Consider the following 17,881-nt stretch of genomic DNA (forward strand, 5'->3'; position numbering starts at 1 on the left):
AACTCCTTTAGATTTCTGATAGGATTTTTTTCTCTCTGTAGTTTAGCTGAAGTTTGGCCAATTCTTTCTTTATTTAAGAATTTCTATACCTTCAAGCGTCATCCCTCGGCAAAGGACTGGTGGTACTTCTCCCCACAGTTCGGTAGAAAGGGGTTGCTGAAAGGTGCCCCCTCTTCTATCCACAATTGAAAGGAGAGGTACTTCTACGTCCGATGTCCGACCTCGGAGCTGGGGTTGCCCCCCTGGGGCTTCCTGAGAGATTCCGTCTGTCGGGCTTTTAGCCTGGGACAGGATGACCTTGAAGCCTCCAATAAACTCGAGGCTTATCCATCTCCTCTTCTCTCCAACCTCCTGAAGGAACAACTCTTGTTTAACATCGGCCTAAGCCCTCTCAACCCTGTCGATATTGTTATATATATATATATATATATATATATATATATATATATATATATATATATATATATATATATTGTCATTCGCTGCTTTTCCTTTCTTCTTGTTCTTTTGTTAAGCTGTGTCGATCCTCATTCACTGCAGATATGGATGCCGACGCAGCTCGAATGCTAGCTCAGGGTCTCAAGACCCACAAAAGCAAAGACGCAGCATCCTCAGGGGCAGCGAAGAGGGCAAGGACAGAAGAGACCAGCTCGACCGTGCCTGCCCAGGTGGCCATTGCCGTCGACTCTCTCTCCGATGTTGAGCTCGCAGTCTCCCGAGCCTCTTCAAGGAGCCCTCCGGCTGAGGTTCCCACTCCAGAGGCCCGGCCCGAGGAGGCATCGGAGGCCGAACAGAGAAGGAGAAAGAAGATATTGGCCCGCAAGAGCCGCAGCAGCAGGGCTGCCATCGAGGGGGCCGATGGCTCCGAAGAAGATCCGAGGGAAAATCCCTTCAACAATAGGGATCTAATAAAGAGATTGGTCGACGGGTGCATCCTGCCCGAGGTCGTCCACAGGATCGTTCACATCGATCCTGAGCAGCGGGTCTGGGACTCTCTGAGGTCCTTTCTCGAGGTAGGTCAATTTACTCCTTTCTTCTTCTCGTCTCTTTACTTTGCTTATTCCTCAGCTTTTATATTGACTCCCTAGCCACTCTTGCAGATTGGACACCAGCTCATCGCCAATATCGAGGCAATGAACAATGCTAGGAAGAAGGCCGCCCAGGCAGAGGAAGGTCGCCTGGCCGAGGTTGTCCGCCTCAAGGAGAAGATCGCCGAAATCATGAGTCTCCAAGAGGTGCTGCAGAAGAAGGGGCAGACCTCGGCAGACTTGAGGCCCACCTTGGAGGAGGAGAGAAAGAAAGCAAAGGCCGAGGTCTCTGAGTTGAAGGCACAGATCCCGACCCTAGTCTCGGAGGCAATGGTCTGGGCAGTAGAGGAGTTCAAAACCTCCTCCGAGATGAGGGATCTGAAGGTCGAGTTCGATCAGGCCGCCTTCATCAAGGGCTTTGAGCTCTGCCAAGAGAAGGTGGTCAGAAAGTTTTTCGAGCTAGACCTCAACTTCCTGGATGAGGCATCTGATGACGAAGCCGAGCCATCTGAAGCTGCTGCCAATCTTCCTCCAACTGAGACTTCCTCGACGTCGCGGCTGCCGCGGCCGACCTTTCGGGGGTGCCGAGCTCCCCCACTTCTGTCCCAGAGATCCAAAACCTCTAATTTTATATTTTTTTGCTATAATTTTTTCTTGTTCTCTTATACATAAGAACTATTTAATCAATGAAATCAGATTCTTCTTTACAGAGAGCTCCTCTTTTTTACTCTGCATTCTTTTTCTTCTCTTTTATTTTCTGGCACTGATTTGTGTTGTGGCACTCTTGTCTTCCAACGACAGTGCCCTGTCGAAGCTCTTTCCCTACCACAGGGGATTCCCCTGAAGTTGATGATCCGGAATCTCAGAAGGAAAGTTCATCACTTGAAGAAGAAATCAAAGAAGCTGGATGACGAACTTCACCGATTGAGGAAGAGCCATTCGAAAGTCACTGCGGAGGCTACTCGCTTTCGGGACCTCCACAAAAAAGGTTTCATGGACTACACCCGGAGGAAGGATGACTTCATGATGGAGCTTGAGGAACTTCGAAAACGTGCCAGCGATCGATCTTGGACTCAGGCTTCCAAGATCAGCTCCCTTGAAGTCGAGCTGACGGCTGCACGAGAGAAGATCGGTCAGTTGGAAGGGAGCTCATCCTGGCTCGCAACTCAGACTGACCATGACCGAGACTGATCGAAGAAATTCTTCGACCTTCAGAAGCAGCTGCAGGATGCCGAGGTGAACTACAACGCCTACCGAGTCGGCTGGTGCGGGCAAGTAGACGACTACCGAAGGAAGCTCAAGACGGTGACCGACGAGGTTGCCCACCTTCAGAGGTAGTTGTTTGAGAGAGTCTAGGCCATCTCTACACAAGGCTCTGATGAGCTCCGCTCCTTGAGGGGACCATGGAAGAACTGTCCGTGGCCCTTGAACAGGAGAAGGCTGAACTGCAGTGGCTGAAGATTCAGCTGGCCTACGAGCAGCAGGCGGTCAAGGATGTCGAGGCAGAGTTTGAGGTTCTGAGGAAGAGGCTTCGGGAGTCGGAGGGCGAAAGCCTGTGGTTCCACCAAATATACTGGGAGATGCTTTTAAGAAAGAAGGAACTGGAAGAAGAAGTCAAAAACTTAAAGCAATCCCTGACAATGACTGGAACCGAGAGTTCGAAGTCGGAAGAAGTCGAGCTTTCTTAGAGCTTCTTTTATCTTTTATTCTTCCATGTATTCTTTTCTTTTCTTATCGTTTTTCTTTTTTGGCCTTCAAAGATTTTGTAATGCATACTTTACTAATGAAATGAAAAAGAATCTTCTCATTATCTTGTCTATTCTTGCTTTGAGTTGTTGTTTACCGAGCTTCTTTCATCTTTTATCTTGTTCGATGTCGATGTTGTTTGAAGGTTTCTGATCGTCACCGTGTTGATTTGTCCTTTTTGTTCATGACCGAAGGTATTTTCGAGGCCACTCGAGTTTGATGCTTCCTCCCGATGCTCGAGCTTGAGGGTCCGAACTTCTCGTTACCTTGAAGAAGTCGATTTTCTCCTGCCAGTGTTGGGTTCCCTCTTAGAGACTGAGGGTTTTTGACAAGAGTCTCCTTCCTCATTGAGACGAGGTTCCTTGTGTCTTTGATGTAGTTTGTTTTTCCTTTATCACTGGCGTAGCTCGTCGCTTCCCCTTTTTCTCTTCTCTCTTTTTTTTTATGTTCGAATGAGGATTTTCTCTCTACTCTTAACGGAGTTGTAGGGGTGTAGAGGAGCCATTGAGGAGACTTTCCCCCTCATCTGATCTTGAACGACCAGGTCTTCGTTTGTGTCAGGACGAGGTTCTCCTCCTATTCCTGACACAGTCAATTTTAGCTCATGTTAGGATGAGGTTTTTCTCCTATTCCTAACAGGACTGTGGGGGCACGTAAGGGCCGTTGCAAGGGTCTCTCCCCCCATCCGGTCTCTAAATAATCGAGCCTTCAATTTTACTCATGTTAGGACGAGGTTCTCCTTCCATTCCTAACATGGCTGTGGGGGTGCATAAGGGCCGTTGCAAGGGCCTCTCCCCCCATCCGGTCTCTAAATAACTGGGCCTTTGACTTTGCTCATATTAGGATGAGGTTCTCCTCCTATTTCTAACATGGCTGTGGAGGCGCATAAGGACCATTGCAAGGGCCTCTCCTCCCATCCGGTCTCTAAATAATTGGGCCTTTGACTTTGCTCATGTTAGGACAAGATTCTCCTTCTGTTCCTAACATGGCTGTGAGGGTGCATAAGGGCCGTTGCAAGGGCCTCTCCCTCCATCCGATCTCTAAATAATCGGATCTTCGACTTTGCTCATGTTAGGACGAGATTCTCCTCCTGTTCCTAACATGGCTGTGGGGGTGCATAAGGACCGTTACAAGGGCCTCTCCTCCCATCTGGTCTCTAAATAATCGGACCTTCGACTTTGCTCATGTTAGGACGAGGTTCTCCTCCTGTTCCTAACATGACTGTGGGGAAGCATAAGGGCCGTTGCAAGGGCCTCTCCCCCCATCCGGTCTCTAAATAATCGGACCTTCGTTCATGTCAGGATGAGATTTTTCTCTTGTTTTTGACACGCTTAATTTTGATGGTCTGAAGGAGCTATCCCCTGTCGTTATAAGCTCATACCAAAAGAAAAGATATGCGAATATGAAAGAAACTTTTATTTAAGACAAAGTTATTGGTAATACATTCATAGATTTTTTGAATCCCATAGTCGCGGAAGGTCTGCTCCCCGTCGGGATCCTCCAGAAATGGTGTTGATGATCCCGATTGGAGGCCGATCTTCAGGCTGTTCCTCCCTCCTTGACGGCTCCGATTGTGGCAGGGCCCTCGACCGATCTTCCCTACCTTCAGGCCAGCATCGAATGAATCTGTCGAGCCGACTTTGTCTGATGAGCTTCTCGATCTCATCTCGGAGCTAAATACACTCCTTCGTGTCGTGGCCGTGGTTACGATGATAGAGGCAGAACTTGTTAGGGTTATGCTTTTCGGGGTGTGTGCGCATCCTTTCCGACCTTGGCAGCTGCTCCCTGACCTCCATCAGCACTTGAGCTTTTAGAGCATTGAGGGGGGCATAGCTGTGGAATCTTCCTGGGGGAGAGCTCCATCGAACCCTGCGGTCTGGGCTCCTCTGCCTACGAGCTCAGAGGGGAGTTCGGACACGCTTGTGTCCGGAGAGAGTTCGAGAACATGGCCGAGCTTCACTCGGTCCTTTTTCAATTGTGGACTTGCTGGAGTCACCCGCCTGCCGCTCCTTTGCGGCCTCCTCGTCTTTCATCTTGAAGGCTTCCTCTGCTCGGGCATATCCTTCAACCCGAGCCAGTAAATCAGTGAAGTCCCTGGAATACTTCTTTTTCAGGGAGAACAGAAGATCGTTCTTTTAAAGACTGTTCTTCAGGGTGGCCATTGCAACTGATTGGTCTAGATTTCGGACCTCCAACGCGGCGGCGTTAAAACGGCGATGTAAGTTCGGATAGATTCTCCCTCCTTTTGCTTGATGTTGATGAGGGACTCCGAACCTCTCCAAGGACATCGGCTGCTGACGAAATGAGCAACAAACTGATGGCTCATCTTATCAAAGGAGAAGATAGTACCCGACTTCGGCATCGAGTACCAATTTCTTGCTGCTCCCTTCAAGGTGGATGGGAAAGCTCGGCACAGGATGGCGTCTGGCATGCCATGGAGCAGCATCATTGTCCGAAAGGCCTCCAGATGGTCAACCGGATTTGAGGTCCCGTCGTAGCTTTCGAATTGAGGGAGCTTGAAGTTTGGTGGGATTGGTTCCTGCATAATCATTTGAGAGAAAGGAGGATCAGTACAGATGTCCTTACCGTAAGCAGTAGGAGCATGACGGAGCTCTTCGATCCACCGGTTCATCTTCTGGAATCTTTGATCTAGGAGGTCCTCTCGATTGCGAGTCTCGAGGATCTTCTAGTAGAATGGAGGTAGGGACCCTCCGGGGGTGGAATCGTGATCGGATGGAGGGCTCTTCGCCTTTTGCTTCCCTTTTCCGGGGAAGACAGGGCGACTAGCCCAAGTGGCCCACCTGGTCGTCAGATTCTGAAACTCCGACGATGCTCTTTTCAGCCGCACAGATGCCTGCGACTACTGCGGCTGCTGCTGCATGGCCTGCACTACTTCAGTGAGGTCCCTGACCTACTGAACCAGCAAGTCAAACTACTCCATGTCGACTGTCGTTGTCGGAAGAGAAGGAGCTTGGAAAACTGGAAATGAGGCTGGAGCTTGCGGGTCTCGTTGAGATCTGGCCACGGAGGCCGCGGATCGCCTGGTGGATGCCTTTCGGGGAGGCATCAGGTGGAGATCTGACAGGAGAAGAAGGAGAAAATGTCGAAGAAGATGACCAAAGACAATCCCGTTGAGTACTCCTTTAAGAACAAGGGTACTGCGAAGACATAGACCCTTCCTCTAGTGCCAATTCTATTGGTGCAGAATTCCACCGACGTCGCAGAAGCTGGAGTCGAGGAGATCGCATCCGCCGTTGGGACCTGCAAGGAAAGTCTAAATCAGAGTTGGGGGTGCTCTGGAAAGATCCTCCAACGCTCAAGTCAGTACTCTACCTCAACAAAAATGGAGCACTCGAATGAGATTTTAGCAGAGTTTCGAGATAAAGTTTAGAGCTTAGAAAAGAACGTATCTGGAGGTCCCTTTTTATAGATGGAGAGCGTAACTGATTGACAGCGACGTCTGTAACTGCCTGGTGTGGGCCGTACGAGGCCACACGAAGTTTGTTACAGAGAGTAGTGGCATCAGTGGGTCGTTCAGAGCCACGTGGAGTTTGTTACGGAGAGTGGAGTGGTGTCCGTTATCGTGACTTGCCAGAGAGTGGTGGGGTCACGTAGAATCTGTTACAAAGAGTGGAGTGGGGTAGTGGCCATTGTCGTAACTTGCCAGAGAGTTCAGGCTTAATGGTTGAAGCTCGGCTGGGATGTCTGATGAAGCGGAATGGCTCTGTCTCTGCAATCTAAGAGAAGCTCGAATGTTTCTGAGATTGCTGACGAGTCCACTGTTGTCGAGAGCCTTGGGCGCTGATGCTGCAGACTGAAGTCATCTGCTGTAGAAGCTCGGACGGAGACTTTTTGTTGGAGAAGTCCGGTAAGAGTCTGATTGCTAGAGGAGTCCGTCTGGAATTTGCCTGATGTAGAAGCTCGTCCGATTATTGTCCGTCTGAGAGGTCCGATTTCATGAGGAATCCGGCAGAGGGTCAACCGACAGTGGAGTTTGGATGGTGCTATGAAGGTTCATCCGCTGGAGGAGTCTCGAGGACACTGGGGAAGGTCAAACGTTGGAGGAGTCTGGGATTCAATTATGTTGTAGAAGTTCGGACAGAGTCCGACTCTTGTAGGAGTCTGAAAGGAGGTCGCTTATTGCAGAAGCTCGGACGAAGATCGATTGCCGTGGAAGCTCGGATGGAGATTTCTTATTATAGAAGCTCGGAGTAGAGACCTGGCTGGTGGAGCCTGTCCGATGTAGAAGTTCGTCTGCGATCCATCCACTGTAGAAGTTCGGCTGGGATCCGGCTCTTGTAGGAGCTCGGGTGAAATCTGGAAGGCGGTCGACCGTCGTAGAAATTTGGATGGAGTCTGATCACTATAGAAATCCTGCCGCTAGAGAAGCTCGGACATTGACGAAGTCCGAAAGAAGTTTGGAGTAAAGTCGCTCGTGGCAGGAAGAAGTCTGGAAGAGGTTTGGAGAATAGTCGATCACTGTAGAAAATCGGCTGATAGTGAAGCTCAGAAAGTATTTGGAGCAGCCTGGTAGATGAATGGAGGAGCTCATTATCGGAGAAGTCCAGACGGTATTATGGAAGCTCGGATGGTCGAGGGAGTTCAGAAAGATGCCACACAAGGTCGGAAGCCAAAAGAGCCCTGGAAGGGTCGGCCTTTTACGAACTTCGGCTGAGGTTATTTTATACCCAACATGACTCATTGCACAAGAAAATAGATTTGCTATGCATGTTTTATAAAATGCGGTATCTTTTGGCATGTGATTGATATAAGTAACAATCATTATTATTTTTTTATTTATTATTATTATATTAATGTTGATGTGTGAAAATTTTTACTGGACTGTAAAGCTCATCCTTCTCTATTTCTTTTTTTTCTAAAGTTATAAGTCATACTTGGATAAGGTTCAGATCATAATTTAAAAGAATTAATTAGATAGCGCACCATCAATAATAATTGGATGATCGAGATTTATAAATTATACAAGTTTGATATTTGTTAATATGAAATATTTATTATTAATTGAGATTAATAGTGTTTACCAGATCTTGAGAATTGTAATGAATTTTATAGGTCTTATATATTCTTTTAAGAAGTATGCGGCTATCACGTGCCCAACCCAGATGTTGGATTCGGGGAGTGACAGAGTAAAAGTTGACTTAAGCAAAAAAAATAGTCTGTTAACAATCACTTAACTTTCTTCAAGAATTTAGCAAGGATCAGATCACCACCATGCTTGTAGTTAATCATTGTTATTTAAGATGAATTTTCTGAAAAAAAAATGGAAATTATAAGATACAGGCGCAAACCTTTCCAAGGAGGAATCATGCACAAGAAATCAATTTACATAAATCTTTATAAATTTGAACCAAATTATAAGCATAAGATGAGAAAATGTTAGTTTTATGAAAAGGAGAATATCTTAAGAAATCTCAAGCAGCCAAAATCCCTTAGAATGGAGCATAAGTTCCTAATATCAATACCATCCACAAAGGGTAAAGCATAGATTCCTAGTAGCAGCATTCACTGATAGGCAGCAATCCTACTATTTGTTACAGGGCTTAAAGTATGGGCGAACACATTAAACATTTATTAGACTACAGTATCCAAAATTGGGAACTAATAGTTCTGGCCTGGAAATGGTATAGTTCTGAAACAATATTTATCTGCAAGCTTATTTCATATAAGGGTGCCAGAGCCTCTAATAAAATACTCAAGTTAAATCTCTTAAGAAACAAATAAGTAATTGCCCGGGAAACATTAGACAAGTAAATCAGCAAGTACCTCAGATGGTCCAACTAACCAGTGGAAGAAAGGTACTGTTAACGCAGCATTAAACTCAGCTGCCCATTTGGTTGGTGGAAACAATTTCCGAAACTGCATCAGCACAAACAAAAGAACAAATAATGATTGCAGAGTTTATAGGAATGTCTATGTTTTATCCAAGTGCCTCGCACTTTATTCTTTTCTGTTTACTTAGCCATGCATACAGTAAATAATTTCAACCAATGTTCAGTGGTTCCAAGAATTTAACTTTGTTCTGCAATGAATATATGATTGAGTTCAGACCTGAGCTGGAGCACCAGGGGGAAGCATGGAGAGGAGCACCTCCCTAACCACCTGCTGCTGCTGCTTCCTCGACCTCCCTATCATCACCCTCTTAGAAACATCCACAAAGCTCTCATAGTCCCACCCCCACATGCTCCTCTTGCTCTCCCCCTCGCCGCCACCCTCTGCAAACTTCTCCATCTTACGAGCAAACAACGACATGAAGGCCTTCTCAAACAGTCCGTCCCTGTATTCTGTCTTTCGTCCCTTTGGTGCTGGAACTCCTGATGGCTCTGCTATCCCTGCACAAATAATCGAACAATTGCCACCACCAACATGCCGCCTCCCAGTAGGCAACCGAGCAGTTGGCATAGATAAGAGCTCCATGATCTCTTCTCCTCTAACACTATGACTATGAATGCCCTGATGGAGACTGCAAGTTAGGTAGGTTGCACGCAGAACTGGAACAGTGGAGTGGGCGGGGTCTGGCTAATATATTTCACAGACCATGAAGATGTTTGTCTGGAATGGTCGGTAAAACAGGAGTTCTTGATTTCAGAAGGAATTGTAGCCATACACAAGAAGGCAAGATTGGCTTGGGACATTGATCAAATAGCAGTAACTTGAGACCTGCTGTTTAGATGGGGAATTGTCCTGCCAATCAAGTATGTGAGGCCTAGAATGGGACACAAAAGCAGGGCCCTCTCCAGTCATTTGTCTAGAATCGTGGCAAGCATGTGGACTGGGAGAGTGATTGCTGCCACAAAAATGGGATGGGATAAAACTGAACCATTGCCTTAGCAAGTCTACATTAGCAATGTTAAACTCGGTGGTTATTATTCTGGTTACTGATTTTTCCCCAGTAACCAGTACAAATGAACTAGCAGCCTGGCTTTATTGTCAGGGAAAAATTTTACAATTAAATAAACTTGTCTCCCTGAAGATTGGAGGAAACTGTGCATGTTTAAAATGAGAGCCATCATTTAACTCAAAACCATCATGAGGTTAACGACTGTACGGTAAGAACAATGCTACTGTAATACATCATTTTTGTTGTAAAACTCCCCATCTTTCTATTTTTTGGGAAATTCTCATTTTCCCTTGTGAAAATTAAGCCTGCAAAGGACTAAGTGAGGCTGCTAATAAGACATGTCCTGCTGCAGAGTACTGTTCTAATGTAGTCTCATCATCTACACTCATCAAATTGTATCTGGTCATACAATTTATTCATAATAAAACATTAAGTGACATTTCTTTAGGTTGGAAGACAAGAGAATAGCAAGATAAAGTTAACCGAAATATATAGAAAGATCGATGTTTACTTCATTAACATTAAGTAAATTCTAGCAGGACTAAGATTTTTGTTTCTTATACTTCTCCCGCATTTATATTTCTTTTCATAGTCATAAGAATTATTGTCAGCTTCTCCCTCTTTTTTTTGCCTTTCCAAAGAAAAACAGAAAAAAAAAAACAAGAAAAGGGTTCAGCAAAACTTGACGTTTCCAGGGTAAGATACTAGAAGAAAGAGATGAAAGAGAGACATAATACACCCCTTGCATCAAAGTTAAACCACTTTTCTGTGGATAAGATTTGTTTGATAGTGCTTTTTAGATAATCCAGAGGACATAGTGAACTAAAATTACACCATGTGGAACTTGGAAAATTCTCAATCATCTGTTCATTCTTCTTGTGTTCTGTCCTAAGCCATAGTCAATCATCTCGTTGACTCCATTCACTGAACAAGAAAAATGTTACTGACCAAAAGAAATAGGTAGATGCAACGATCCCTTCTTTGAGAAATCTCCATGTACTTGAACAAAGGACAAAATAAAACAATCATTGAATACCCAATCAAGTATCATCACATTTTCCTTTATCTTCTCCAATAATTATTGTAATACCCTGCTCGTCAACCCAGCCTACATAGGCTGCCAAATCTTAAAGTGGCAGGAAAAAAAGAGAGAAGAAAGACTCCCGATCGGAGTCTTCTTTCCTATTGGACTCCCGATCGGAGTTGAAGATCGATGCTAGGAAGAAGTCAAATCGTTTCTCACAAACTCTATTTTAAAGGGAAGAAGTCTTCCCATCCTTTCCACCAAAGGTCAGAGCCCAATCAGAGGAGAAATTGTCGGAGTCTTTCTTCTCGAAAGCTATCACTGTGCCTGCCAGATTTCAGTCTAAACATCACTGGGAAAGCTAGGTAAGAGGCCGGCAAACCTCGATTGATCCTCCCCTCCCTCTTCCTTAGCCCTTATACCATAGTTTCCGACCGGCGAGTCACCAGATTTTGTCAAAAAGAGGGCTCGATTGATTCCCCTATTTTTCTTTGTTTTTCCATCCGTCTTTCTTGATTTTTTCAATGGCGGTCATCACCACCGACCGCTCGTATATGATCCCTCAACTGCATCACTGCATTCCACATGCCTAATGATAGCTATCACCATCTTTGAGCCCCTCCATTCTGGGAATAGAATGGGAGAAAGCATCCACTGTTTTGCCAAGGAAAGAAGCAAGAAGAAAGATGGAAAAAAAAATGGAAAAGAAAAAGAACAAGGAGAAAAGAAAAGAAAGGAAAAGAAAGAGAAAGAAAAAAAAAAAAAGAGTGAGCCTTCCCTCTTCCTCTCACCTTCTCCTCTCTTTCCATTTTCTCACTCCACTTTCTTTCTAATTTTTTTCTCTATTTTCTCTCTAAAAAATTTTATCTTCTTTCTCTAAAAGTAGCTCTCTCCGGGTTATGTCTTTCTCCCAACGTTTTCTTTGAGAAGACTGTCAATGAGCTAGAATGACCATAGTGAAGAGATCTAAATCCATGATCGCTAGGCTACATGTCGACACCCACCCTATTTAGACCATGACCACTAGATTCGATTACTTGTGATTTTTATTAAACCATCTCTTTACTAGTTTAAATCATGCTTTGATGAACTTAACCTTGATCAGACTAACTAGGATATCAGTTGCTACTACTTGGCCCTTGTCAGATACCACTGGATTTGATCATCTTTGATCTCTATGAAGTCGGTTGTATCCTAACTTGATCTTGATCAAATAAAATTATTATGATCAAATCAATCTAGATCATTAGATGTAACTACCCACTAATCCTTTCAATAATAATTTGTATCCTTTCTGATTATTGTATTTAATTCTATATAGGGGTGTAGTCATCTCAACAAGAAGATGTCCAAAGTAGAATATTGCGAATGATCTATTAATTGAAGATTTGAAATGAAATTTCTAAAATTATTTAGATAGATTGGAGTACGTGTGAGATAAGTAATATTTCACTTTTTTTAAATTTATCAATAAATTATAAAATATTTTTTATATTAAATTATTCATGATTTATAATTTTTTTGCTAAAAAAAAAGAGAATTGGAGGGGGGCGACCTGGTGCATCTACCTCCCCTAGGTGTGACCATAGGGCCCTAACCCCCACTGGAGAATATTCGATTTGGAGCCGAGTTTGGGTGAATAGGTGGCCTCCTCTCCTGAGCATGAATTATTCATGATTTATGAATTTGATGCATGGTATTTTGAATTGATGAATATATCTTTCTTTGAAATGTTAAATGAATTATTATTAAACGTATTAAACTTGATATGGATTATTTGATTGATTTTAATATCCCATGGTTTATAAACTTTTGGAATTGGAATATGAAAAAATATTTTGATTCGGAATGAATTTTGACTCACAGTCTGACTATGTTTCGAATCCTGTCAATAAAGATTGGCGCTAGTATTTTAATACTCTACTAGTGGAGATTGTGTACTAATATTTCAGTATCATGTCAGTAGAGTTTGTACCTTAGTATTTTGATAACCTACTAGCAAAAGTTGTGTGTTGGTACTTCGATATCCTGCCAGTGAGATTGTGTGCTAGCCTTATGATATCCTGCTAGTCAGGTTTTATGCTGATATTTTGATATCCTGCCATTGGAGGTTATGCAATGGCACTTCGATTGAGTTTATAATTGTTAAGATGAATGTGATGTTTTGAAAGAAATCGACTTATGAACAATAATGAATTCGCAAGGAGCTTACTTTCATTAGTATTATATATGTTGAATTGATACAATTTGCATGCTTATTTTTAGTATATTATTATTGTTTGTTTTATCTAACTAAAGTGTACATTGCTTATTAGACTATCTAAATTATTACTCTATATTTTACTGCTTTTATAGATTTAGAGAACTAATTTGACTTGTAAATTTAATATAGGAGAGTGAATTAGAAGTAAAATTTAATATTTTTATTTTAAATTAAAATTTATTGAAGTTGACATAAAATTATGGAATATTTTTTTTAAGATATTTGATTTAGTTATTTAAATTTAGTTTGATGTTAATTTATGAATTATTTTTTTGCTATTGCTTTATAATATGCAGTGGTTGCCATAACACTCGACTTACAATCTTGGGTCATAGGCATGACAATTTATATGGTATCAAAGTATAAGTGGATAAATTATAATAGATAGAATTAGACCTAAGATGTATATAATTGGGAGTAGACACTAGAGACATTTGGGATTATAATTCATATTGATTATAACATAACTTAGAAATCTAGATTTGACACAAGTATATTAGTAGATTTGAATTAGACTGCAGAGTCGAAGTATGGTGGTCTAAATTATTTTTAGTTGATCAAGATAATAATTTAATTTAAACGTTGTTATGAAGAAAGCCTTGTTTTTAGGATTAGAGAATGACTTGAGGAAAAAATAACTCTAAATCTTTAGGGACTTAAGTAAGAAAAATTTGAGGATGAAATTTTCTTTTAAGGAGAGAAAATGTAATACCCAGCTCGTCAAGCCAGCCCAAATAGACCACACGAATCTTAGAGTGGTAAAGAAAAAAAGAGATAAAGGAGACTCCTAATCGAAGTCTTCTATCCTGTTGGATATCCGATCAGAGTTAAAGATCAACACCTGAAGGAAGTAAAATCCCTTCCCCCAGCTCTATTTAAAGTGAAGAAGTCTTCCCATCATTTCCACCAAAGATCAAAGCCTAATCAAAGGAGAAATCATTGGAGTTTTTCTTCTCGAAAGCCATCACTATGACTACCAAATTTTAGCCTAAATATTGCCAGAAAAGCCACGTAAGAGGTCAGAAAACCTTGATTGATCCTACTCTCTCTCTTCCTTAGCCCTTAAACCTTAAACCATAGTTTCTGACAAGTGAATCACCAAATTTTGTGAAAAAGAAGGCTTAATTAATTCTCCTATTTTTTTTTATTTTTTGCTCATCTTTCTTGATTTTTCCATCGACCGCAGCAAGATCGTTAGTCTATGATCTCCTGACTGCATCACCACAGCCTACATCCTCAATGATAACTACTGCTAGCTTTGAGCCCCTTTGTTCTGGGAGTAGAAGGAGAGCAAGCATCCCTTGTTTTGCCAAGGGAAGAAGGAAGAAGAAAGAAGGAAAAAAATGAAAAATAAAAATAAAAAAAAATAAAAAAAGAGAGAGAGAGAGTTTCTCTCTTTTTCCTCTTTCTCTCACCTTCCTCTCTTTTCCACTTTCTCTCTCTAATTTCTCTTTCTACTCTCTCTAAAAAAATTTACTTTCTCTCCCTATAAGTTTCTCTCTCTAAAAGTGGCTTTCTCTAGGTTGTGTCTCTCTTCTAGGATTATTTGGATCTTTGAGAAGATTGTCAATGAGTTAGAATAACCCTAGTAAAGGAGTCCTAATTCGTGGTCACCAAGCAACATGCCGGCACGCACCCTTGCTAGACCATGTACTGCTAGATTCAATCATCCATGATTTTTATTGAACCATCTATATACTAATTTAAATCATGATTTGATGAATTTACCTTGATCAAACTGATCAGGACATCAATCTCTATTACTTGACCCATGTCAAATACCATTAGATTTGATTGTCTTTGATCTCTATGAAGTTAATTTTATATTAATTTGCTCTTGATCAAATAAAGTTATCATATTTGGATCGATCTAGCTCATTAATATGACTACCCACTAATCTTTTTTATATTAGGTGTAGTCATCCTGATAAGAAGATGTCCAAAGTGGGATATTGTGAATGATTTATTGATTGAAGATTTGAAATGAAATTTCTGATATTATTTGGATTGATTGGAGTATGTGTGAGAGTGATGCTTCATTTTTTTTAAATTTATCAATAAATTATAAAATATTTTATATATTAAATTATTCATAATTTATAAATTTGATATATGGCAGGTTGAATTGCCGAGTATGCCTTTTTCCAAAATGCTAAATGATTTTTTATCAAATGTATTGAATTTGATATGGATTGTCTAATTGATTTTGATATTACATGGTTTATGAACTTTTCAAATTGAAATATTAAAAAGTATTTTGATTTGAAATAGATTTTGACTCATAGTCTGACTATGTATCGAATCCTATCGATGAGAGTTAAATACTAGTATTTCAATACTTACCAGTGGAAGTTAAACATTAGTATTTTAATACCCTACCATTGGGGATTTTATGTTGGTATATTAAATCTCTACTAGTGGGGATTGTATGCTAGTATTTTGATACCTTGTTACTGAGCATTGTCCGCTGGTATTTTAATATCCCGACAGTGGGGGTTATGCATTAGTATTTTGATATCCTACCATTGGGAGTTATACAGTGACATTTTAATTGAGTTCATAACTATCGAGATAAATGTAATGTTTTGAAAGAAATCATTTTATGAATGAAAATGAATTTGTATGGAACTTATTTTGATTAGTATTGTATATTTTGAATAAATGCACTTTGTATGCTTATTTATAGTATATTATTATTACTTAATTAATCTAGTTAAATTATACATTGCTTACTGAATTTTCTAGCTTATTATTCTATGCTAGTTTATAACCCCATATGATGCATGGGATGAAATTTTTTTAAAACTATATTTGATTTTATTTATCTTGTGAAGATCTAACCTGAGGTAGATTGGAGGGAAAAGTTCGATGCTAGTGATGATGGGGAGAAAGGTGACAGTGGAGATGGCTGGAGGTGGCAGCTAGGAGAGCAGGGAGGAGGTGGGCGTCCATAAGGGCTCGGAAAGGATAGATTAGATTATGCTCTTAAAACCTCAAGGGACCAACTCACACTGCCACAACTCGCACAAAATACATTTAACATTCAATTTGAAATTTTATTATATTCTCTTGATATTTATATTTTGAATTTATAAACTTATCCGGTTACATTCCATGTCTATTTGCTCATTTCAAGAAAAAGATAAAATCCAATCTTCAGCATAAACACATCAAATCCATTAAAAAAAGACATTTATGTAATTGAAAGAATGTCGAGGGCTTTCCTGCAATGGCTCAACCCATATTTTAACCCAAGTAAACCACACAGCCTGTCCTAGTAGAGCGAAAAACAAAACACCTTCTTGTTTATCTTCTCAGAAAGGTCAAAAGAAAATGTTGGGCTAAAGGGACAGTCTCCCATTATGGATGTAAGTAGCTTATGTTCTGTTACTACTTTTCTGTTCTATTGCTGTATCAGAGAATATTTTCTAGGAATTTCATCTAAAAGACTTTTCTTTTTACTTCATTAATGTCACGTCCCCGACCCGAGATTTGAATCGAGGGTCATGGCAACCGCCGCATACTCATAGAATATTTTTTCCATAAGCATGCAAGGCATCTCATCATGATATCTTACACATAAAGTTAAATAATTTTTTAATTTTTAACAATCAAACCTTAGTTCAAAATAACAAATCAAAACTCAGTGTCCAAAAGAAAAATAATTGTCTGACAAAGTCAACACTAAAAAAAATAAAAGTCTTGAATCAATTCTAAGAAAAATCCTAAATCAAATGAGCTAACTCCATCTCTAATCGCTCTCCCAACTGAAATCCCGCATCATGCTAATTTTCTGGATCTGTAAGAAAAATATAAAACTCATCATAAGCTAAATAGCCCAGTAAGCAGTGTATACCTTTAACTGAATAAATCAGGCAAATAATACTATACATATCGATTTATTGATAATAACAAAATCAATATGTAATTTCATAAAATCATAATCATACTATCAATCATATATAAAATTTAATTCATCATAATTTTAAATTATGCTTATCATCTTAAATTCATCAATTTCTTAAGTTCTTCTTACCAACCATGACTATGACCACATTATCCCTGTGGTAGGATCATAATACCGCGTATCTGCTTGCGGTGGGCTGCGAATCATCTGGCAGCCAAGTCTTTTGGAACTGCTAGTCTCGCTGGCGGTTTGTCGCTGGTCTCTCTGGCGACATGTCGCTGGTCTCGCTGGCGACATAAACCCTTAGGACAGTCAATTGCCAACGTATATGCCCCCATTGGCGGGGTCCTTAACACAGTCAGGTTATCAATTTCATATTGTCTTCCAATTCATATATTATTTTCAAAAATAATATAAATAAATGATATTCGAGTCAAATCAATCATATCATTCTTTGTGATCATACATCATCATAATAATTGTTCAACAAATAACTTCAATCATAAATAATTTTTACAATTAACTTTAATCATAAATAATTTCAATAATTATTTCAATAAATAATTTCAATCACAAGCATGCATAAATTTATTTAATTCAGAATTTATAATTTATCAGATAAATTCAATAAAAGTAAACACTACTTACCTCAAAAAAAAATCCAAACTAGGAATTCTAAAAATCTCGAAAATCTTTCTCTGAACCTGATACATCAAATATCATATTCTTAATCAAAATTTCATCAAATTAAAAATAATTAAAATTTATTAAAATCTAATGTCCCAACATGGATCAACTTGACGACAGCATCCAGAATTTTCAGACTAATCCATGGAAACCCTCCTTATATTTCTTTTAATTATTATTATTATATTATTATTATTTTTTTTTATTTTTTTTATTTTTTTTAATTCCATAAATCCTAAAAAATTTAAGAGAGAGAAAGTTTCTCTCTCCCTTTTCTTTTTCTCTCTCTCTTTTTTTTCCTTCTTTTTCTTTTCTTTTCTTTTCTTTTTTTCTTCTTTTTCTTCTTTTTCTTCTTTTTTCTTCTATT

At 40.3% G+C, this 17,881-nt stretch overlaps 1 protein-coding gene and 1 long non-coding RNA gene across 2 annotated transcripts in view; one reads left to right on the top strand and one right to left on the bottom strand.

Annotated features, from left to right (window-relative positions):
- LOC105035604 (beta-carotene isomerase D27, chloroplastic) overlaps positions 1–9,406 on the bottom strand; it is a 32,120-nt gene extending 22,714 nt beyond the window's left edge. Inside the window, exons 1-2 of the mRNA XM_010911205.4 lie at positions 8,844–9,406; positions 8,559–8,651 (exon numbers count right to left, since the gene is read on the bottom strand). Of these exons, the coding sequence (XP_010909507.1) occupies positions 8,559–8,651; positions 8,844–9,209 (459 nt within the window). The 5' untranslated portion in view covers positions 9,210–9,406. The remainder of the gene's footprint in view (positions 1–8,558; positions 8,652–8,843) is intronic.
- A 1,211-nt stretch (positions 9,407–10,617) lies between these two features.
- On the top strand, positions 10,618–15,999 carry LOC140852944 (uncharacterized). The gene is made up of 2 exons (XR_012135977.1): positions 10,618–11,022; positions 15,755–15,999. It is a non-coding gene; the product is annotated as an uncharacterized lncRNA (long non-coding RNA).
- The last annotated feature ends 1,882 nt before the right edge of the window (positions 16,000–17,881 follow it).

The sequence above is a fragment of the Elaeis guineensis genome, chromosome 12 (genome assembly GCF_000442705.2).
Source record: "Elaeis guineensis isolate ETL-2024a chromosome 12, EG11, whole genome shotgun sequence".
NCBI lineage: Eukaryota > Viridiplantae > Streptophyta > Magnoliopsida > Arecales > Arecaceae > Elaeis > Elaeis guineensis.